This window comes from Lynx rufus, unplaced genomic scaffold (assembly GCF_022079265.1).
Source record: "Lynx rufus isolate CCGP_SWC_20201006 ecotype Redwood Valley unplaced genomic scaffold, mLynRuf1.p SCAF_9, whole genome shotgun sequence".
Classification (NCBI taxonomy): domain Eukaryota; kingdom Metazoa; phylum Chordata; class Mammalia; order Carnivora; family Felidae; genus Lynx; species Lynx rufus.
In genome coordinates, this window is record NW_025814897.1 from 108,753,506 (window position 1) to 108,777,670 (window position 24,165).

The 24,165-nt window shown below is 52.0% G+C and overlaps 1 protein-coding gene across 1 annotated transcript; it reads left to right on the plus strand.

The window, feature by feature from the left end:
• The first annotated feature begins 1,066 nt into the window (after positions 1–1,066).
• Positions 1,067–24,122, plus strand: LOC124506390 (solute carrier family 22 member 20). The gene is made up of 10 exons (XM_047072441.1): positions 1,067–1,505; positions 1,581–1,684; positions 3,050–3,204; positions 5,571–5,739; positions 6,242–6,365; positions 7,454–7,569; positions 14,399–14,613; positions 14,801–14,909; positions 15,107–15,310; positions 23,568–24,122. The coding sequence occupies exons 1-10, from the start codon at positions 1,131–1,133 to the stop codon at positions 23,662–23,664; spliced, it is 1,668 nt and encodes a 555-aa protein (XP_046928397.1). The 5' UTR covers positions 1,067–1,130; the 3' UTR covers positions 23,665–24,122.
• The last annotated feature ends 43 nt before the right edge of the window (positions 24,123–24,165 follow it).

A 24,165-nucleotide genomic window follows, 5' to 3' on the forward strand; every position in this document is an offset into this window, starting at 1 on the left:
CCCCAAGTGCAGACTTTTGGGACACTGCTCGCCACAGGCTGGCACAGGGCCCGGACCCACTGTCCTGAGCCTGTGTGTTGTCCTTGGGAGTCCTAGACCAGGTCCTGGGCCTTGGCGTCCTGTCTGTAAGGGGAGTGGCCATCACTTCCCGGGAGCCCGGGCTGGTTTGGGAGAGGGCCAGGTCGAGGGCTGGGAGGGCAGGTGCACTGGGCCCCGCCCTCTTAGTTCTCTGTATTGGGTTTTGTCTGATGAGATGGTTGGAATGCTAAGGGTCTGGATGATCTGGCCGCCCTAACCCCTCACGAACCCCCACCCTGGGGCTGAGTGCCTGGGGCGGAGGCAGGGAGATCAGGGCTTCCCCTTGGCTGGCTTGTTTGAGCATTTTCAAACTTTTTTTTCTTTTTTCAATTTTTATTTATTTTTGAGAGAGAGAGAGAGAGAGAGAGCATGAGCTGGGGAGGGGCAGAGAGAGGTGGGGACAAAGGATCTGAAGCGGGCTCTGTGCTTCCATGCTCAATCGGATGCGGGGCTCGAACTCACCAACCACGAGATCATGACCTGAGCCGAAGTTGGACACTTAACCAACTGAGCCACGCAGGCGCCCCTGCCCTGTATGAGCATTTTTAAAGGACTTCTCCCCCGGCCCCCCACCTCAGGCTCTCCTGTGCAGCCAGCCCCTGACTTCTTGAGGGTTGGGGGACAGGGACTGGATCCCATGTGCCGAGGCTGGAATCGGGTTCTTGAGGATGCCTCACAAAGGCCTCCAGAATAAAGGGGAGCGTGGTGATGGTGCCACATTTACTGCTGGGGTCCTCCTGGCGAAGGCAGGGGACCGGTGGCTGGGCCTGCAGACCTGAGCGGTGGGCAGTGCGCTGTGAGGTGGCGCCCTGGGACCCCTGGTCTTCGAACTGGGAAGTGAGATTAAGAGAAACGAGGACAAAGGGCTGGGGGGCGGGGGGCCTGCAGACCTGGGGACACTCGAGGCCTCCTGTGAGGTGTAATTGGATCCCTCCGACCTGCCAGGCACGGGGCATCTGCGGTCCTGACCCCGGGCCTGTTCCTCCACCTCCCAGGGCCCCGTCCTTTACATAAGGCCCCGGCAGGCTGGGCCGTAGGCCAGGCCCGCGGCCATGGCCTTCACAGACCTGCTGGACCGCCTAGGCGGAGTGGGTCGCTTCCAGCTCGTCTACACGGGTCTGCTGCTGCTGCCCTGCAGCCTGCTGGCCTGTCACAACTTCCTGCAGAACTTCACGGCTGCCGTGCCTCGCCACCATTGCCAAGGCCCCGCCAATCACACCGCGGCCGCCACCAACGACTCGGGGGCCTGGCTCAGGGCCGTCGTACCCCTGGACCGCCTGGGGGACCCCGAGCCATGCCGGCGCTTCAAGGAGCCTCAGTGGGCCCTCCTGAGCCCCAACACGTCTGTCCGCGGGGCGGCCACGGAGGGCTGCAGGGACGGCTGGGTCTATGACCGCAGCGTTTTCCCGTCCACTATCGTGATGGAGGTCAGCGGGGGCCGGGGGCGGGGTGGGGGGCTGCTGCCCGAGGCGGAGGCTGGAGCGTCCCTCTCTCCCCTGCAGTGGGATCTGGTGTGTGAGGCCCGCCCCCTCCGCGACCTCGCTCAGTCCATCTACATGGCCGGCATGCTGGTGGGCGCCATCGTGTTTGGTGGCCTCGCGGACAGGTGAGCCTTTAGGGAGGAGGGTCCCAGCCACCTGAGCCTCTTCATTAATTTTTCTTATTTCTGTATTTTTAAAAAATAGTTCTTAATGTTTATTTATTTTTGAGTGAGAGGCCGGCACGAGTGGAGGAGGGGCAGAGAGAGACACAGAGTCCGAAGCAGGCTCCAGGCTCCCAGCTGTCAGCACGGAGCCCGACGTGGGGCTTGAACCCACGAACCGTGAGACCTTGACCTGGAGCTGAAGTCGGATGCTTAACTGACTGAGCCACCCAGGCGCCCCTAACGTTCCTTTATTGAGGCTTATTTGTATATACATAACACATTCACACGGTTCAAAATTCCAGAAGGTAGGAGAGAGCATGCAGGGACGTGTCCCTTTCCCACTCCTGCCCCGCCGTCCAGTAATTTCTAGAGGGCAGTCTGGTTTCTGTGCATCCTACCAGCGATAGTTTATGACTTTGTGCGGTCCAAGCCAACACGGACACGTGGGCACCTGCTGTGTCCCACCTTCATTATACAAATGCTGGCCCACCCCACGCATTCTTCTGTGACCGGCTTTTTCTTCACTTCGAGGCCTCTGCGTATTCCATTAGAGAGAGCCCTCCCCGGGGCGCGTTCGTGGCTCAGTCGGTTAAGCGTCTGACTTCAGCTCGGGTCATGATCTCGCGGTCTGTGGGTTCAAGCCCCGCGTCGGGCTCTGTGCTGACGGCTCGGAGCCTGGAGCCTGCTTCGGGAGTCTGTGTCTTCCTCTCGCTCTGCCCCTCCCCCCCCCCCCCCGCCCTCTCTCTCTCCCCCTCCCCCACAAAAAGAATGAATGACTGAATGAGTGAGTGTATCATGGGGTGTGTGGAGAAGAAATGTTGCCCGCCCCCTTGATGGCCTGCGGCCCTCCCAGCCCAGCTAGAAAACTCTGGCCCTGGACGCTCACTGAACAAACGGGGCAGTGTCAGAACCAGACTGGGATAACCCTGCTACCCTGAACCCTGACCTTTGACCCCTTTGTGGTGTGACAAGGCCCCAACCCACCCTGGCCTCCCCAACATGACCAGTTTCCATGAAGAGTTGACCCCGGGGGGTCCTGCTCCCAGTGGCCCGTGAGTTCCGGGGTGAGGCCTCCAGCCAGCCAGAAGTTCGCACAGGGGACAGGCAGAGATACTCCTCGAATGAAGGGGCCAAAGAGGAAATACATCTCTGCGTCTCCAGTTTTCTTCCACACCACGCTTCTCCCTCCCTGACCAACCTCTGCCTCCAGGGCCTGGGGCCCAGCGGATGTTCTGTTATGAGGGAGGGGCCTGGGGGGGCACTTCCTCTTGCCGTCCCTGCTGCTGCCACCTCCGACCCTAACCTCGTGCCCGGCGCCTGGCTCAGGCTGGGCCGCAAGGGCCCCCTGGTCTGGTCCTACCTGCAGCTGGCAGTTTCGGGGGCCGCCACGGCATACTTCGGTTCCTTCGGTGCCTACTGTGTCTTCCGGTTCCTGATGGGCATGACCTTCTCCGGCATCATCCTCAACTCCCTCTCCCTGGGTGAGTCCGGCCGAGGAGGGGCCTGGCGGGGAGGGGGGCTCGTGGAAGGGGGGATGGCCGCCCTCTTAGTGCAGTCTTTCCTGTTGTGTTGTGTTGGGAGTCTCACCCAGTAACCTCCACTCAGAACCCCCAGCCCGGGGTTCTTGGGTGACCTGGGCTCTCAACCATGGCCCTGTCAGCAGTGAGCTGTGGACCCTGGGTTTCGATTTGCCCACCTGTATGCTGAGAGGGTTGAATTATTTCCTGTGTGAACAAGTCAACAATAACCACTTAGTAAGCGCCTACTGTATGCCAGACTCGTTGTGGGCTCAGGGCGGGGACCCAGAAGGGAGGTGAGATACAGTGGCCCCCAAGGCTGCGGGGCTTATGTGGCTCCAAAAGGGGCAGGATTCACCCAGGCCGCAAAGGTGGTGACTCCACAGCGCCATGGTGGAGACCTTACGCCCTGGAAGCCAAGTGGGAACGTCCCCCCGCCCAGGCCGAAGTAACAGGGTCCGTCCTCACTCCAGGCTGGTTTCAGGCAGCTCCCGGTGACTCTGGCCCAGCACACTGTCAGGCAGCAGGAAACCCACGGTGGATGCAGGCTAGCCACCCGCGTTTGCTGATGACTTAGTTTGCTCCCGGGACAGGCTCAGGGAGGGTCTGAGGGATCCAGACGGCTGCCAAAGACGGAATGGATCTTTCGTTTCAGGGGTGGGGGAGATCTTGGGGCTGGAGAACCGGGAGGGGCCAGGCCGGCGCGCCTGACAGCCCCCCTCCCTGAATCAGGACATCGAAGGTTGCACGAGCTCACTCAGGATCCCAGCAAATCCCAGCCCACTCGCCTCAGCCTTCGGGATGGGGTGTCAAGCCACAGCCCGTGGGATCTGAAGGCAGGAATGGACATGCATGGCCCATCTCATGCTAGAATCGCCTCTATGACACACACACACCCCTACATACACATGCACCCCTATACACGCACCCCTCCCCACACACATACATGCACCGCCGTATACCTGATGCTCCTCTAAGCACCAGAGACGAGCAACGAACAAGGCAGATCTCTGCTCCCGTGGAGCCCGTGCTCTTGTGCAGGAAGAAAGATAGAAACACAAATAAGTAGATTATATGGTATGTTGGAAAGTGATAAGTGCTACAGGAGAAAATTAAAGCCCACAAAGGAAATAAGCTTGGGGTGGGGGGCAGAGGGAGGGGGCAGTGGCCCGGGGAAGTCCTCACTGAGAGGGGTCACTGAGTAAAGCTCGCAGGAGGGAGGGAGGGCATCTGCCGCTATCTGGGGGGAAGGACATTCCAGGCAAAGACCCCGAGGGGTGTGTGTTTCTAGTGGGCTCCAGAGGAGGGGGTCCTTGTGGCCGGAGCAGAGCACGGGGTGGGGAGGGGGCAGGGGAGTGGTGATGGATGAGGTCAGGGAGTTGGGGGGCAGACCCTTAGGCCCTGTGGCCATTTACAAGACTTTGGCTTTGACTCTGAGCAAGACGGGGGGCCACTCGAGGATCCCGAGCTGCGGAGAGGATCTGGCTTAGCATTTGCCAGGATCCCCGTGGGGGCCGGTTCCGGGGCTCCCGTGCCGGTCAGCAGGCTGCAGACGGGCTTGGGCCAGGGGGTAGCAGGAGGAAGCAGGAGGGGTTCTGCTAGATTCTGCCCGTGGAAGCAACAGGATTTGCTGATGGCCTGGACACACGATGGACACAGGAGCTGGCTCCTCACGGGGAAGACGTGTCCTCGTTAATCTGTTGTGGTTGCCTCCTACGAGCGTGCATGATTCAACCAGTCCCCCATAGATGGGCTTGTAGGTTGTTCCCAAGTTTTGCTGTTTACAAAACAATCATGTAATTAAGAGCCATTCTATTTCCTTTCCTACCAACCATCTACATCTTTTGCCTGTTTTTTGTTCGTTTGTTTTGCCTTTTCTTCCGTTTCCTATTGATCTGTAGGAACCGGTCCAATGTTAGGGAAATTCACCCTCTATCTGTAATTTGAGTTGCAAATTTTTTGTTCCTTTGCTTGTGTTTGCTGATCTTGTGACCTGGCTTATGGTGTTTGTTTGTGTTTGTTTATATTCAGACGTTCCTGTGTTTATAGAGTCAAGTTTTGTTGATGTTCCCTTTGGTTGCTTCTGGGTTTTGTGACTTTCTTAGAAAAGCTTTTCCTGACTCTAGGATTGAAAAAAAAAAATCTGCCGTGATTTTTCCTAACATCCTTGTGGTTTTCTTGGTTATGTCTGATTCTTTGGTGCTCCCTGTGTCTCAGCAGATCTCGGGAAAAATTTCAGGTGTCCACAGAGTCCCTATAAAGGGCACAGGCGAATGAGACAACCCCATGGGCTATGAGTCCCACTGATCCTGTCCTGCTTTTCTCTGCAGTCGTGGAGTGGATGCCCACCCGGGGCCGGACCGTGGCGGGGGTCTTGCTGGGGTACTCCTTTACCTTGGGTCAGCTCATCCTGGCCGGAGTGGCATACGTGATCCGCCCCTGGCGGTGGCTACAGTTTGCTGTCTCTGTTCCTTTCCTCATCTTCTTCCTCTATTCTTGGTATGTCCTGACAGAGAGGGGCGTGGGGCGTGGGGCGGATGACAAGTTTGGGGTATGCAGTGACCCACGAAAGAGGGTCGATGCCTGTGGAGGCCATGGGCTCACAGGTACGGCCCGTGGCTCATCGGGAAGCTCCAATAAAATCCCTTACACTAGCGTGGGGCTCCAGAATATTACAGCGGTTTTGCCTCATCAGTTCCTTTGCAACTCACAACCAGTGGGGAACCGAGGCACAGCCCAGGGAGGGCCCGTGCCTCATTTAAGCTACACACCAGCGTCAGAACCAGATTCAAAACTGGATGTGTGGAAGTTACTAGATGCCCTTCAGGGATTCCCTGTCTGGTGCGCGCTGAAAAAGGCAAGCTGGCATGATTCAGCAGCAGGAGAGGCAGCAGGAGAGGTCACCTTTCAGGGTCCGAAGGAAGGGGAACGGAGGTGTACTTGGGTCTGGAGACTGGGTTCCGCTCAACGCTGCCATTCTTCGTCCTTCTTTCGGTCACAGGTGGCTGCCAGAGTCATCCCGATGGCTCCTGCTCCGTGGCAAGTCCCAGCTAGCTATGGAGAACCTTCGGAAGGTGGCTGTTATGAATGGGAGAATGGAGGAAGGGGAAAGGCTGACCAAAGAGGTGGGCAGCAAGGGTGCAAGGAAGAGTAGGAACCATTTCTAATCTTGCTGGTGGCCGGCCTCAAGATGTACCAGGATTTAGTGGCTTCCCAGGACTCGTCCACCATCCAGGTGGAGAGGCGGCGGAATAAGCAGAGTAGGATCAGTTCCAGTCTGGCCAAAACGTTCGCCATCGAACGGCTGTGTGATCTGAGATAAATAATTTGACTGCTTTGTTGATCAGGCCATCCATCTATGCAATGGAGGGGCGGGGGGGACCCCATTCCCATCGACGCCTGGCTGAAACTTAAATACAATAACAAAATAAAATGAAAACGTTAACATAGAAATCATAAAATGAAATTATCGAAGAATCAATAATAAAAGTACCATGTATTACAAATACCCTCATGAGATAATTACCATTTATAAGACAGTCACCAGTTATTATAAATTAAGTACCATTTATCGAGCCCCGTGCTAGGCACCATGCTAAGGCACATAATTTCATTTATTTACTTATCTATTTAATCTGAGAGAGAGAGAGAGCACACAAGTGGGGGAAAGAGGCAGAGGGAGAGAGAGAGAATCTTAAGCAGGCTTGATCCACCCTCCTTTGACCGTGACCTGATCAAGAGTCCGACACTCAACCCACTGAGCCACCCAGATGCCCCCATAATCTCATTTAATTGTCACTGTAGCAGATAAGGAAACTGAAGTTTGAATGCCTCACGTCATTTGCCTAAGAACACACGGTGGCGAGTGGCAGAACCACGTGAAACCCCTACCCCTGACCACTGGCCAAGCCAATCTCAGATCCTCTACCAGAAGTGAGGCATGAGGGTCTCTCTTGAACCACAGGTGGCTATTTCAGCCTAAGCAGCAGGCAGCTCAGGAGTCTTGGAACTCGCATGAGAGCCTCTGTTTCATTCTAAAGCTCTGGACACAATCTGTGGAGGGCCATTGGTCTCAGGACAGAGAGGAGACTAGAAACAGCCATCTTGCCAGAGAACTCAACCTTGACCTTCCTCTCCACAGATGAAGGGACTCCTGGCAGGAAGATAGGATCCCAGATCCTTCCCTTCTGCTGATCAACCTTTCCTTGCCCAGGTGGTGAGCTCCTACATCCAGAGTGAAATAGCAAGTGTCTGCCCCTCCAACTCAGTCTTGGACCTCTTCCGAACCCCGGCCATCCGAAAGATCACGTGCTGTCTCATGGTGGTCTGGTAGGTGATGTGCTCAAGCCCAAGTCTTTGACCTGGGGCCGGGACATGCCTTTTATTCCCACTTCCAAAGTCTGTTCTTAAATACTCTTAACGTAACAGGCAGGTGACCCTTGTGAATTCAATCTTGTTTCATACTCTTTCTCTAGGGTCCTCTGACCCTCTGCTGGGCGCTGACATGTGGTCATAGATGAGACATCTGGGCTGACCTAGGGACCCCAAATCTGGGCAGTGGGTCTCACCTTGGTGGAGGGCCACCTGTTGAAATCACCCACACAGCTTTTCCCAAATGCGCCTTGTCCCATCCTGATATGCCCTTGGGGCTCTCCAGGAGATTCTGGGAAGTGTCCCACTCTAGAAAAACACTTGTGGGTCCAGAAGGGGACAGACAGGGAAACAATAATGTCTATGAGGTATGACAAGCGTCCTTATGGCAGTTCTCTTGGCTGGGGATGCCGAGTGCTTCATGCAGGAAATGGCATTTAGGGGGATTTTACAAAATGGCTGTGGAGTTTGCCACGTGAGCAGGAAGAAATTCACAGCAGCTGTGTAGATGGGCCTGAAGATGTAAAAAGGATAAAAATACAGGGACGCCTGGGTGGCTCAGTCGGTTAAGCGTCTGACTTTGGCTCAGGTCATGATCTCACGGTTGACGAGTTCAAGCCCCACATTGGGCTCTGTGCTGCCAGCTCAGAGCCTGGAGCCAGCCTCAGACTCTGTGTCTCCCTTTCTCTCTTCCTCTCCCCTGCTCGTGCTTTGTCTCTCTCTCTCTCTCTCTCTCTCTCTCTCAAAAATGAATTAACATTAAAAAAAAGTTTCTTTTAATGGGTAAAAATACAAAAGCGATCCGTTGCACAGACTGGAAGCTGGCAAATCCTCAGATAAGGAGCTGATTTAAAAAATGGGAGGGGACCATTGTCATTTCACTTGACAGAATAATAGTAAGTGTGAAGTAGGGATATTTGTGAAGTAGGGAACACAGTCTATGAATGACCTGTTCTCTGGAGCAGAGCCAGCCCTTGGGTTTAGTGGGAACCAGCCAGGCAGTGATAGAAGACAGACTCCCTGGGTGACCTTGAACAAGCCAGCCAGCCTCCTGGTGCCGCAATTTTCTACTTAGATACCTACCCCTAAGGTCCTTTTGAGCACTAAACGTTTGGGGGCGCCTGGGTGGTTCAGTCGGCTGAGCGTCTGACTTCAGCTCAGGTCACGATCTCGCGGTTCGTGAGTTCGAGCCCCGCATCAGGTTCGCTGCCGTCAGCCTGTCGGCACAGAGCCCGCTTTGGATCCTCCGTCCCCCTCTCTCTGCCCCTTTTCTGCTTGCGCTCTCCCAAAACTAAATAAGTGTTTAAAAAAAAAGAGAGAGAGTGAGAGAGAGAACACAACTTTTGGACACGTAACCCCACACCTGGCTGGGGTTTAAGCGCTCAGGTAGATTCTATTCTCTGATTTAAGTCTGGAACTGTATCTGCTGTGCATTGGAAATGTGGAATGGTCCACCACTCTGGACCTTGAGAGGGCTTCTGCCCCAACAGTGTTGCCCGTGGGGCAGTTCTGGCTCTGGGCAGCCAGAGAACTCCTCGGAACCCAAGTCAGGGAAGGGACGCCCTACCGCGGTCACCCAGCTGACCCAGGCTTTCCCCTGGCCTGCGAGCTTCCAACTTTCCTGTCTTCTTCCCACTGGAAAGAAACATCATAAATTAAATATTCCAGGGTGGGCGTGCCTGGGTGGCTCAGTCAGTTAAGCGTCCAGCTCTTGATCTCAGGTCTTGATCTCAGGGTCGTGAGTTCAAGTCCCACGTGGGGCTCCACTCTGGGTGTGAAGCCTACTTAAAAAACCAAAAAGCAAAGAAACAAAAAAGTTCCAGGGTTGAAAGTCCCCTCTTGGATCCCTCTGGGAAGAATAAGCCAAGGCCCATTTCTGTTAAAAGGGAGGAACTTGGACAGCTAGTGACTGGGCCGCCCAGACGGTTTTTCTGTTAGTGGGTGGGGAGGTTCAGGAGGAAGGTTAAGCGCTGGGAACTGGTGGACTTTCACAAACTTCTGTTGTAAATGCTTTCTGTTAACTTGCATTTCTCTTTCTTCGCTGGCTTTTTTCCTAGATAAAAAGTACGGCGTACTCATTGAGAAAAATATTTTCTTTTCAAACAGCTCAGAAACATACAGGCAGTACAGTGTGTTGGTAAAGAGGCAGGACTCAACTGTACTTCAATTTAAAAAATAAAACAAAAACAAAAGAGGCGGGACTTGGAACCCGATCGCTTGGATTAGAATTTCAACTCTTGCCACTTACTGTCTCTGTGATCTTGGGTGAGTTACTTAACCTCTCTGTGCCTCAGTCTCCCCATATGTAACATTGATGTCATAAAAGTACCTACCACATAGGTTGCTTGTGAAGATTAGAATTTAAAAAAAATTTTTAAGATGTTTTATTTACTTGAGAGAGAGAGAGAGCATGAGAGGGGGAGGGGGCAGAGAGAGAGAGGGAGACACAGAATCAGAAGCAGGCTCCAGGCTCCGAGCCGTCAGCACAGAGCCCGACGCGGGGCTTGAACCCACTAAATGTGAGATCGTGACCTGAGCTGAAGTCGGATGCTTAACCGACTGAGCCACCCAGGCACCCGTGCTGCTTACTTTTAATAACTTAATCACATATGTAAATATCTGTACAGTGTTGTATGAATCCAGCTCATGGCACATAGCAGCTTTGCAATACTTTTTGTAAATTTTTACTTAAATTCTAGTTAGTTCACATACAGCGCAATATTGGTTTCCGAGGTAGAATTTGGTGATTCATTACTTACATACAATACCCAGTGCTCATCATAACAAGTGGCCTCCTTAATGCCCATCACCCCTCTAGCCCATCCCCCACCCACCTCCCTCCATCAACCCTCAGTTTGTTCTCTATTGTTAAGAGTCTCTTTTGGTCTCTCTCTCTCTTTAAATGTTGATTTCTTTATTTTTGAGAGAGCGTGTGCACAAGCAGGGGAGGGGTAGAGAGAGGGAGACACAGAATCCGAAGCAGACTCCAGGCTCCGAGCTGTCAGCACACAGCCCCACGCAGGGCTTGAACTCACAAACTGTGAGATCATGACCCGAGTCAAAGTCAGATGCGTAACCGACTGAGCCACCCAGACGCCCCAGCGTGTACTCTTTTGCAACGAGTTTCTCTTGTTCAAGATCATGTTTGTGAGGTACCTCCAGGTCGCAGGATATAACTTAGTTATTTTCCTTGTGTAACATTCCACTGTATGAATATACTACTTGTGGGGGGCTGAATAACGACCCCCCCCAAAGGCGTCTAATCTAACTTTTCAAAGTTTCTGTGAACATAAACTTTTTCCAAAATGTAAAAAAAAAAAAACCAACATCCGACAAAAACTCTACCCAGAATATAAATATGTATTTATATTTATTTCATCATATGTTCTCTCTGTATATAGTTAACTGATGAGTAGTATCGTTCCCTGTCCTAATCCCAGGAGACTGTGACTGTTACCTTCCTTGATACGAGATAAGAGAAAGTGTATAAATTGGTTTCTGCCCCCAGCTCCTCCCACAGAACTCCTAAACCCCTCATCATTTCTTAAGTGATAAGATGACTAGGAGGCAAGTAAGAATTTTGCCTTTGTTTTGGACCCCTCCTCTTCCTGTTGATGTCATAGCTTCATGTGACCCAGTCAAGAGTTTTCTAGGTTCACCATCTTTGATGACACAGGATGTGGTGGTGGCAGGGGCCACGAGGAGAAAAATATCATTTGGGGTTGTCAGACTCTAGACTGGTTTCACATAGGGGAGCAGGGATGAGGCCTTTGTCTTCCCCACCCTTGGAAAGTCATTCTTACCCCAAGATGAAAATAGGGCACATGATAAAGAGCAAACTGTTTTGGTTGGAGGGGGACAGAGATACTGAGCTGCTAGATCGGGGCTCCTGGGCGACTCAGCTGGTTATGCGTCCGACTCTTGATTTCAGTTCAGATCGTGATCTCACAGTGTGTGAGTTCATGCCCCGCATCGGGCTCTGCACTGACAGCGCGGAGCCTGCTTGGGATTCTCTCTCTCTCTCTACCCCTCTCCCGCTCTCTCTCTCCAAATAAATAAACTTAAAAAAAAAAAAAATAAAAGCTGCTAGACAGCCAGGTTCCATCCATGACCCCTCCCGGAAATACGAGAGCCTTTCCGAAATGCCATGGGGGAGGGGTATGGCCTTGCAGCAGACCCCTGGGCAGAGGAGGGGAGATGAGGAGAGGGGTGGAAAGTGAGAGTCCAGGGCTTTTTCCATGAGAGTCTTTGCCCTTATCTGAGCCCTACCCTGCTGTCCTTGGGGTCCAAGTTGCCCCACATTCCTGCCAAAACCATGCCAGAAAGGAGGCCAGGGGCTCTGGAGGCCTTACTAGGAAGGGAGCCCCAGTGTCTGCTCAGGAGACGGCAAGGCAGGGAAACACGAAGGATAATTGTGTTGTGTTTGGATAACGTGACAAAGCTGTTTCCACGATGGGGAGAGGAGCGCGGTTTCCTTCCCAGAATGCCTGTCTCCCCACCAGACCAGAAAGTCCCGGGAGGGCAGGCCGCGTCCATCTTGTTCACAACCGTGTGCCCGGACGTGGTGGAACATTTATTTCCATGCTGTGAAGGAAGAAAGGCGGGAACATGTACACCGGAGAGAACGAGGAAGGGGGAAGAAGACAGAGAAATACCAGACAGAGGGGGAGGGAGAGCATGAGGGCTCAGCGTCCGGGAAGCCGAGGCAAGAGGAGCCCACCAGAAGGGAAGGGTCGGGGAGGACGGGGTGGGGACAGAAGGACATCGAGAGGGGGTCCGAGCAATGCCCCTGAGGTCCAGACAGGTAAGGAGACTGATGAGGCAGAATTGGTCTTTCCAAGGTCAAAGTATCTATGCTAAAGCAAACAGGGACGCCTGGGTGGCCCAGTCGGTTAAGTGTCCGACTTCGGCTCAGGTCATGATCTCGTGGTCAGTGAGTTCGAGCCCCGCTTCGGGCTCTGTGCTGACAGCTCAGAGCCCAGAGCCTGCTTTGGATTCTGTCTCCCTCTCTCTCTGTCCCTCCCCCGCTCACGCTCTGTTCTCTCAAAAATGAATAAACGTTAAAAAAATAAATAAACAAATAAATAAATCATAAAGCGTAGCAAACAAAGCCTACATCACGCTGCCTTCCCCTCAGTATTAAGAGCCACAGGGTGTTTTATCCTGGGTTTGTTTGCTTCCCAGAGTGTTCAAAATAATATGTTGGCGGCCTTGCCTCTCAGCTCCACCTGGGAGGAGAAATCAGACCCGGATTTCCCGTGGACTCCCTCAGACCTGCCCAACAAGAATTACCGTGTCACCTTTCCAGAAGCGTCTTTGCTTTTTCTCCATCTCCCCTGACTCCTGTGGCCGGGGTGGGTGGGAGGGATGGTAGGTGTTTCTCCGTCGGGGGAAGGGGGCAGATGCCAGGCCCGCTTGGGGAGAGCCCACCGCCGGATTCTGTTTTCCCACCTGCCCTCCCCATACGCTCCTGAGGCCGCGTCAGCATGTGGTCCGCCAGAAGCAAAACCAGGCCGACCCACAGGGCTTCATGAGGGTCGTCAACCCCAAGCCCCCTTCCTCTGGACCTTGTTTTGTTTCGCTTTTCGTAAGTGTGGTAAAATACACGTAACAAAATTTAGCATGTTGGCCGTTTGTGGGTGTGCAGTTCAGCATTGCTGTGTTCCAGAGCCCTCCTCACCTTGCAACACTGAAACTCTGTTTTAACCCATTAAACAAGCCCTCATTCTCCCTCCACCCGGCCCTTGGCAACCGCCGTTCTCCTTTCTGTCTCTACTTTTGTCTGCTGTGGGGACCTCGGGGAAGCGGAAACATACAGTATTTATCTTTTTCTGACTGTTTTATTTCACCTCAAGCTTCATCCATGTTGGAGCACGTGTCAGAATTTACTCCCTTTTTATTTTTTGTGAGAGAGAGAGTGCGCAAGTGGGGGAGAGAGGCACAGTGGGTGGGGGGGAGAGAGAGATGAGAGAGAGAGAGAGAGAGAAAGGGAGAGAATCTGAAGCAGGGTCCATGTTCAGTGTAGAGCCTGATGCGGGGCGCGATCCCACGACCCTGGGGTCATGACCTGAGCCCAAAGCAAGAGTCAGACGCTTCACGAAGCAGCCACCCAGGGCGTGCGAGAATTTCTGCCTTTTTAAGGCTGAGTAACATACACCACACGCTGGTGTCTCAACTCATCTGTCGATGGACAGTTGGGTTGCTTCTGCCTTTCGGCTGTTGTGAATAACGCGGCTATGCACATGTATGTACAAATGTCTCTTTGAGACACTGCCTCAGGGATGTCGTAAATTTCCGCGGAGACCCCCCCCCCCGACCCCCCCACCGGGTGTGGGAACTCTACCCCCCTTTGCTGTCAGATTGGCCGTAAACCCCCTTGCCGGAAGCAGCCCATCTTCAGGTGCCGATTTCTCAGTAAACGCTGGGAGACGCGGTGGGGGTCCCGTGGAGTCTTTGCCTTGTTGGAAGGCTCTCGTTTTCTCCCTCCAGCTCTTAGACGTGAAGCTCAGATCAGCCACTGAGGGCTGGAGGTGGAGGGGACAGGGGAGAACACTCACATTCCAGAACCCACGGGCTTGGGGGAGCAGGTGGCTGGGCAGGCAAGCGGGGGGAGGGACCGGGGCTCTAAGACTCAAGTCAGAGACTTGGATTTGGTGGCGGGGAATGGGAAGTCGGGTGATATTCCCCCGAGAGAGGAGTCCTGTGTCTTTCATCCCGTGTGCTGTCCCCCTGGGTCCAGAACAGTGAACCCCGGGCTGGCGCAGGACCATTCTGCTGCCTCTTCCAGGTTCTCCAACTCCCTGGCTTACTACGGGCTGGCCATAGACCTGCAGAAGTTTGGACTCAGCGTATACCTGGTCCAGGTCCTGTTTGGGGTCATAGACATCCCGGCCATGCTGGTAGCCACCACCACCATGATTTACGTGGGCCGCCGGGCCACAGTGGCTTCCTTCCTCCTCCTGGCGGGGCTCATGGTGATCGCGAACATGTTTGTGCCAGAAGGTGAGCCATCCCTCACCTTCCCGGCCTCCCTCCCCCCTTTCCAGGCTCCAAGCCTCACCCTCTGCCTCCTCTCCGTGCCCCAGCCCCTCCTGAGCACCCTGCTCCCACCACTACCCCCTCTGCCTCCCTGATCCCCTCTGGGGCTCCGAGCACCCCCGACCCTCTGCTCTGCCTCCCCCCTCTACAGACATGCAGGCCTTGCGCGTGGCCCAGGCGGCACTCGGCAAAGGCTGCCTGGCCAGTTCCTTCATCTGTGTGTACCTGTTCACGGGCGAGCTGTACCCCACAGAGATCAGGTGGGTGCGTGGGGAGAAGCCGAGCGGCACCTGCCCCAACCTGGAAGGCCCGGGAGCTCCAGGTCGACACCTGCTGGGCTTGCTGAAGCAGGACCCCCTCTCCTCTCTGCTCTGCCCCCTTGGCACCCAGGCCCTGGCACTCCCAGCCCCCTCTGGGAGGTCTGGGCCATGGCCACTGACCGGTCCACACTTTCTAGGCAGATGGGGATGGGCTTTGCTTCGGTCAGTGCCCGCTTTGGGGGTCTGACTGCACCCCTGGTCACCACGCTTGGGGAGTTCAGCACCAGCCTGCCGCCCTTGGGCTTCGGGGCCACCTCGATCCTGGCCGGCCTGGCTGTCTGCTTCCTGGCTGAGACCCGCAACGCGCCCCTGGTGGAGACCATCGAGGCCATGGAGAGGAGGTGAGGAGCCTCTGGGCACGGTGGGGTGGGGGTGGCCAGACAGGCCCAGGTCCCCCGTGACACAACCCGGGGCAATGAGTGTCCTCCTGCGGCTGCTACGGTGTCATGGCGAGCGGGGCCGTACTGGGAGACTCGTGTAGGCCGCGCCCCCGCTTGTGTCTGGGATCTCGGCTTAGCATCCAACAAGGACAGAGCCGGCAACCAGTGTCAAAACAGAGCCCGGAATAAACCGTGGACCAGGCAAAGCAGGAACGTGAGCTGAAGTAAAGCGGGGCAGAGAAGCAGGGATGGCACTTTGTGGGGAGGGGAGGTATCACATCCTGACTCAAAGACAGGCCCGTGTGGCTGCCGTGGTGGCCTTCAGATTTGGCTCAGAGATTCCTGGCAACAGAAAGGGAGAGCCCGTTAATGACTTTTGTCCTACTGTCAGAGAGACAAAGTGATACCAGTTCTCTGGGGAAAGTGAAACTTTTCTCAACAGTTGGCACCAGATGAAATGTCTCTAATGATCTCCTTAGAGAGGTCACCGAGTAAGGTGACAACGTCTCTGACGATGTTTCTAAAAGTGCCAGGGTGGGGGCACCTGGGTGGCTCAGTCGGTTAAGCCTCCGACTTCGGCTCAGGTCATGATCTCGCGGTCTGTGAGTTTGAGCCCCACATCAGGCTCTGTACTGACAGCTCAGAGCCTGGAGGCTGCTTCGGGTTCTGTGTCTCCGTCTCTCTCTGACCTTCTCCCGCTCCCACTCTGTGTCTCTCATTCTCAAAAATAAATAAACATTAAAAAAATAAAATAAAAATAATCCCCCGTGAGCATCCTACATCTAACCTGAGCCATGGCCTAGGCCTGGACTCACATAGATCAAGGACAAGGACATATGCTTTCGCAAGTCCTGCCAATTCTGCCTCCAAAATGTCTTTAGAACCTGTCCATCTCTGTCACCCCTGTGACCATCCCCCTCCTGGTCTAGATAACTATACAAGCCTCATAGCCTCCCCTGTCCCTTCCACTTTCTTCTTTTTTTTTTAAGCTTATTTTGAGAGAGACGGAGACAGCATGAGCAAGGGAGAGAGGGGGAGAGAGAGAGAGAATCCCAAGCAGGCTCTGTGCTGTCAGTGCAGGGCCCCACGAGGGGCTCAAATCTACGAAACCGTGAGATCATGACCTGAGCCGAAACCAAGAGTCAGATGCTTAACCAACTGCGCCACCCAGGCGCCCCTCCACTTTATTCTTTATACGGCAACTAGCGCAAAAGGCTTGCCATGTAAAGAAACACACCATTCCTCCTTGGAACCCTTCACTGGCACCTTTTTACATTAAAGGTAAAATCTGAAATCTCGGGGTACCTGGGTGGCCCGGTTGCTTGAGGGTCCGACTTTGGCTCAGGTCATGATCTCATGCTTTGTGGGTTCAAGCCCCATATCAGGCTGGCTGCTGTTAGCACGGAGCCCGCTTTGGATCCTCTGTCCCCCCCTCTCTCTGCCCCTCTCCCACTGGAGCTCTCTCGCTCTCAAAAATAAATAATAAAAACATTTTTTAAAAATCCGAAATCTTAAAAAAAAAAAAAATCTAACCTCTTACAAGGCTCCCAGGATCTGGCCCCTGACGCCACCGAGGCTGTTCTCTCTGTCTGGAACGTTCCTCCCCATGCTCTCTACCTGTTTAATTCCCACCCACACTACAGATATAGGTCCAGACGCCCCAGATGCTGGGTAAATATTTGTTGGGAACCCAAGCCAGAGCCTGTTTGCGGGTATTCTGAGATGTTGCCTGAGGGACCCAAGTACATGAAAATGCAGCCGGAGAAGTGCCCTCCCCTGATGTTACTGCGATGGTTCTGATCCCGGCCATGTTTAAGATCACATTTTGCTTTCCCTGGCTATAGAGAAATCCCACCAATGCCAAATGAAATTCTAGCTGGGGTAACACCGCTTCCTTTGATCCTGCCAGGAACATTTATTCTTTTTTTTTTTTTTTAACGTTTATTTTATTTTTGAGACAGAGAGAGACAGAGCATGAACGGGGGAGGGTCAGAGAGAGGGAGACACAGAATCTGAAACAGGCTCCAGGCTCTGAGCTGTCAGCACAGAGCCCGACGCGGGACTCGAACTCAAGGACCGCGAGATCGTGACCTGAGCCCAAGTCGGCCGCTTAACCGACTGAGCCACCCAGGCGCCCCAGGAACATTTATTCTAAAACTACCATAGGTTGTTACGGATATGAACCAACAACTAAAAAATAATGGAGGCCATCTACTAAAAATAATTTTAATTTTTATAAAAGTTGATAACAAGGCCATTTTTCCCACAACAATTTGCTGACTGGATCCGACCTAGCTGGTCCTGCCAGGAGTGTGGAAAACTAAGTGACCTCCAAAAAGGCAGGGAGCTCTCTTAAGCTCAACCAATGTTGCTGTGCTAGACAAGGAACTTTTTGTCCGAATCACAGGAGAGAAAGTCATTGAGACATCTCTCCCAAAGACTTGCGTGTGTATTTCCTTAGAACAAGAATGTTCTCGGGGCACCTGGGTGGCTCAGTCAGTTAAGTGTCCAACTCTGGACTTCTTTTTTTTTTTTTTTTAACATTTATTTATTTTTGAGAGAGAGAGAAAGAGACAAAGCTGAGGTGGGGGACGGACAGAGAGGGAGACAGAATCTGAAGCAGGCTCCAGTCTCTGAGCTGTCAGCACAGAACCCAATGTGGGGCTCGAACCCACGAACGGCGAGATCATGACCTGAGCCGAAGTCGGATGCTTAACCGACTGAGCCAGCCAGGGGCCCCTATACCCTGTTTGCTCAATTTGTTCCAAATTTGACCAGTAGGACCCCTTTGACTTCTGTGTTCCCTTAAAATTCTTTAAGCACGTCCCTGTTTTCTGGCACAACCAGATATTCTAGGCTCATCACTTCCCTGTAGCTGTCCTGGGAGCGGCCATTTCTCTGAGCACCTTGGTTCATTTAATAGAGAATGGTATTTAGAAGCCAAGATCCAGGTGAGAGGGGCTCACCGTTATTGGGGGTTTTCTACTCTCAAGCCCTCTCAGGGACCAGAAGTGGCGAATATATGAATATACATATAGATCACACACCTGTATATCTGTTTTTCTATATCCAGAGATCATACTGAAAACGATGAGCTCACACCATTACCTCCAACCTCAATCTGACACCCCCCACTGCCAGTTTCTCCCTTCTCATATTTAACTCCCTTCCCACATAATGGCTTGAAGACTGAATTGTTGAGGAGGGGAAGGGAAAAAAGTTTTCCATATATTCTCGATGGCACAGGTTGTTGTTCTCCTAAATAGATAAAGGACAATCCCCTCGGCCTCCCCACTCCTCCAACCTCACATCCCTCTATCCTTCCCCTTGAGCCAGTGTAACCATGCCAAAAGGCAGCCTAGCGGCACTCAAAGTCTATTTGCATTTCATATAAACTTTTGCACACAAGGGGCGCCTGGGTGGCTCAGTCGGTTGAGCGTCCAACTTCAGCCCAGGTCATGATCTCGCGGTCCGTGGGTTGGAGCCCCGCATCGGGCTCTGTGCTGACAGCTCGGAGCCCGGAGCCTGTTTCAGATTCTGTGTCTCCCTCTCTCTCTGACCCTCCCCCGTTCATGCTCTGTCTCTCTCTGTCTCAAAAATAAATAAACATTAAAAAAAAAAATTTAAACTTTTGCACACAAAATTGAAGCCTGTGACTTATTAAGGAGGAAACAGCCAGATCTGGGGCAACAAAGCCTGCTTTCGAGTAGGCACCAAGCAAGGGCACGTCCAGATGGAGCCCTGCCATAAGTAAGCCAAGAAGAGTGGAGGACACAGGGAGATTTGGAGAGTTCTGGAAGTCAAAGATTTGAGCTGGTGTTTAATTTAGGCTTTTTGACATCTGATCTATGTATTAAATTATTATTCACTGAGTTCCTACTATGTGCCAGACACAGTGCTCAGTGTCGGTGTAGAGCGAACAAAAAAGATGTGATCCCTGACCTCTTGGAGGTTACAGAGTTAAGAGAGGCACATAGAGAACAAATACACAAAAATAAATGTGTAATTAAGAGAGAATAATCGAGGGGCGCCTGGGTGGTGGCTCAGTCGGTCAAGTGTCGATTTCGGCCCAGGTCATGATCAGTTTGTGGGTTCAAGCGCCGCGTCGGGCTCTGTGCTGACAGCTCAGAGCCTGGAGTCTGCTTCAGATTCTGTGTCTCCCTCTCTCTCTGCCCCTCCCCTGCTCACACTCTGTCTCTCTGTCTCAAAAATAACATAAATGTTAAAAAAATTTTTTTTTTTTAAAGAGAAAATAATTGAGTGGTTGGGGATGCCCCTAGACTTGAGAGAGATGGAATGAGCCAGGCTGAGAAGGGAAGGCGTGTGTTCCTGGAAAAGGGAACACCCAGTGAAAGCCCCTTGAAGTCCCAGAGAGCTGGGAGGAGCTGAGTGATGAACCTGAAAGGCCAGCCTGGAGAGGGGCAGGGGCAGCCCTAGAGATGACTGAGAATTTAGGCTTTTAAATCAGTAGAGAAACGACCGCAGGACTTGGAGGAAGGGATTGATGTGATCTGATTTTTAAAAACCCTTTCTGTCTCCTTTGCATTAGTAAATCTCAGCCTAAATGGGGCCTTGGGTTTAGGAATTTAGACCTTTCTACATTATCACCCCCACCCCCACTGCAGAGACCTTTTTGTATATACATTTTTTTCCCTAATCACACCCCCTCCCTCCCAATAACATTTTAATGCCACAGATATACTGTGTATCTATTCACGAACCGTGACCCTTTGGAAGACCACAAGCCATTGTAATATCTCAGATTTTTTGTCCCCTTCCCTGTACCAAGAACCACTTGTTGCCCCCTGGGGGCAATATCTCCCCCTCGAAGATTCATAGACAATGATAGCCTGTTCCGTCAGCCGTAGGACTCCTTGTAGTTAAGATTTTTAGAACCTCTGAGGGGCTTATAATTAGATCCACATTCAGTATGTCTCTGCAAGGTTCCCAAGTGTTCTGGTCCATGGGCTTCTTCAGGAACCTGTAAGGAGCTCTTCTTGGCAATTCCCTTCCAACCAAATATGAGACAGAAACGACTCACCTTGTTCTGGTTTGGTAGGAAATAGTGATGCTGGGGAACCAGAGACAAGACATAGCCTCTCTCATGAGTCAGTCGAGTGGAGTTTTTGATATTTGAGACAATAAGAATTCAAGAACTCCTCAGCCAATTTCGTTTTCCTCAATTTCTAATCTCATCAACTAATTACGAGTGCTGGTCACAGGCCTTGGGTGTCGAGGATTAAGAGAAGAAAATGGCTTGTCCAAGGTTCAAGTTACCCATCTCCAAGATGGCCGCAAGCTGAGAGGGATTCCCTGTAACATACCTTCTAATGCTGGTTCCCGGAGTAACGATGGAAGGGAACTTCCTCCACTTCACAGGCTGACGAAAACCCATTTGTAAATAAATTATTTCTATGTAAGTTGCCAGATCCTTCATGAATCACAAGACTAGATAGATAGTGTTTCTTCAGAATGGCCTAAATGCCTGGTGTGGGGTTGGGTCAACCTCTGTGACCCAGTTGGACTTATGCCCCAGATTTTTGAGGCGACATAGCAAGGGAACAGTTGACTCATAACCCTGTTCAAAAAACCCTTTTAAGTAAGACTATCACATTCACAAAGAAGGAAATGCTGATTGAAAATAAACAGAAGAGAGGTATTGAGGTCAGTCATAATGAAAGAAATGCAAATTAAAACAGGGGAGAGGTCATTTTAAAATACCCAATAAGGAAAAAAAAAAAAAAAGGAAACATAGTAGTAGTCAATTAAGATGTAGGGACAGGAAGGAGGAAAGTCCTGCAACTTTTCTGGAAGTTTCTTGGGCCTTGCTGTTCATGAGATGGAAAATTTTTCATATTCTTCTAAGCAGCAATGACATTTCCAGGATTCTGCCCTAAGGAAATAAGCTGAAATGTGGCCATTGTATGTGACTTAAATGTTTATTTACAAGGCTATTCATCACCATGCTTGATGTATCAGGAAAAACATGTCAACTCTCCAGATCTCCAACAATTTAAATAGATTATGATATGTTGTGCAATAATTAAAAGTTATGTTGGTGAAGAGTTTTTAAGGGCATGGGAATATTTACAATATACGGTTAAATAGTATATTAAAATAACTATGATAGTTTCTTAATTATGTCCGGAAATAGAGACTCGAGGGGTGCCTGGCTGGCTCAGTCGGTGAGCATGTGACTCTTGATCTCAAGGTCATGAGTTTGAGCCCCACGCTGGGTGTGGAGATGACTTAAATAAATAAACAAAACTAAACAACAAAAAAGAAACAAAACAACAACAAAAAAGAAATAGGGGCTCAAAAGAGAGAAAGAAATAGGTTGAAATGGTGACAGTGGTTGCCTCAAAGTATGAGCGACGTTTAATTTTTTTTCCTAGCTGGTTTACATTTTAAAAATTATCTCCAGGTGTCTGGTTGGCTCAGTCAGAAAAGCATGCGACTCAGTCTCGGGGGACTGAGTTGAGCCCCAAGTTGAGTGCAGAGACTACTTAAATAAATAAAACTTCAACAAATTTTTTCAACATAAAAATGATCTTCAAATTGTCTATATTGAACAGGTTTTCTTTGGTAATTAAGGGGGAGAGGCACACAAGGAAAGCATTTATAAGCATTCAGTTAAGTCGTTTCCCAGATACAGGGTAGCCCCTCTGGGGGCCTAGAAGCTAGGGAAGGGTCTGACGCTCCTTAAAGCCTGCCATGATCTTGGAAAGACCCAGATGAGAGGCAGCAGGGCCCGGACAAAGTACCAAGGATCCAATCAGTGACCTTCCGTGGAGCTTCTCCCACTGGTACTGGGAGCTTAGAGAGGGGAGGGGTGGGGGATGGGCTCTCAGCCTTGCAGCAAGAGGTCTGGCGCTCCACCAAGGCCAAAGCCCAGGCCATTGGTTAGCTGGGACCTCCTGCCGCCCTCTCCTCCATGGTGAACACCAGTTGCATGGCTGACCCCGGCATGTTTTTAACGCTGACTGTATTGTATTTCAGACATTAAAAAAAGAAAGAAGACCATGGACTTCAGGTCACACAACAGGCTGCCTCTGGTCATCTTTGCTCATAAGATGACTTTTAAAAGTGATATTGAGCAGGCCTAACCATTGTAGCAGTTGGATCTGGAGAATGTGTGCCTCTGGGTTTTTCGGAATTATCTTTGAAAGGGATGGGGAATCTGTCGCCAGAACTGGGGAGAAACTGGCAGGTGGGACGTAAGGGCCGTCCATCAGCCCCCGCAGGCACACAACAGATACAACAGATAAGCTGGATGGACCGAAGGGGCAGAGTCAGGAAAGGCTTCAAGTGCAGAAAAGACACATGGAGGACAGCAAAGCGAGAAGAAAAGTGTTTCTTTGTGATTATCGAAGCAATAATCACACACAAAAATGGCTTAAACGATTGAACTAAGAGATTAGAAATAAAAGAGTTACAAGGTAAGGATAAAAACACTGATAAAACATTTTTTTTTCATGTTTATTTCTTTTGAGAGAGAGAGAGAGAGAGAGCATGAGCAGGGGAGGGGCAGAGAGAGAGGGAGACAGAGAATCCAGAGTGGGCTCCAGGCTCCCAGCTGTCAGCCCAGAGCCAGACACGGGGCTCGAACTCACGAGCCGTGAGATCATGACCTGAACCAAAGTCGGACATGTAACCGACGGAGCCACCCAGGCGCCCCAGACACAGATCCTTTCAAAGAAACACGGATAAAAGAGAAAAGGGCAAAACTTCAGCCGGTCAAGCAGAAAGCCCCAAGGGGCAGCTCTCAGACTTGGAGGCTTTCCTGGTGACCTCCCTGCCATCTCCCCTCCCCTCACTCTCCCCCCTGCCTCCAGGGCTGGCTGACTCTCTACCTGGGTTGGGGTAGAAGGGCCTTGGTAGTGCCCACTCCCCCAGGGTCTCTGCCGGAGCGCCTGGTCCGCAGGGAGCCAAGCCCGGCACCTGCAAGTTCGTTGAGCCTCGTGCCCCATTCACCAGTTGGGTGACCTTGGCATGTCCTCACTGGAAAACTCTTTGACCTTGCGCTCTTTCCCTGAGGTGCCCCGTGAGAACTAGAGGGAGGGCTGCTGCGGCCCCCACCTTCCTGGGGACAGCAGCGACGCATGCCTTGCACGTAGCACAAACACACCCATGAATGCTGTGCTCACACCGTCTGCTTTTCACCCCTTCTTTTCTGCCTCTCCGTCTCATTTTTCCGTTTGCCTTTTCATTTCAACAGAGTCCGACAAGGTCTTCGCAAGGAGGATGCAGAAGAGAAGACGGAAGAAATTTCTCTCCGGCAGCTGGGAGCTTCTCCCCTCAAAGAAACCATCTAAGCTGCCAAGAGCCTGGAGCTTGCTGGCCGCACCTTCTTTGGTGTTTAGACACCACTGGGGCTTTTCCTGACAATGATCAGGGATGAGGTTGGCCAAGGACCGTGGTGGCCCGGCGAGTCCGTGCCAAAGAGCTGCCTACAAACCAGAGCTGTGGCGACTGGAAGAAAACCGACCAGCAGCAGCCAACTGGCGTCCCAAACATGCAGAAAGTCAAGAGAAATAGGCCCAGGCACCAAAGGAGGAACTGTGTTCCCTTCCGTCCTTGAATCCGCCCCTTTAAGACCTCTGTTCATTCTTATCCCGCCTCAAAACACCGTCTTGGCAGCGTTAGGGTGGCTGACATTTCTGCCCCTGGTTGTCCCTGGAACAGCCCCACCCAGCTTGTTCTTGAGAACCCATTCTGCCCCACTCACGGGGCCTTTCCTCTTTCTGGCCGCATATGCAATTAAAGCTCTCTTCCCCTGTGTCTGTGACTTACCTTCTCAACTAGCAAATGTGGGA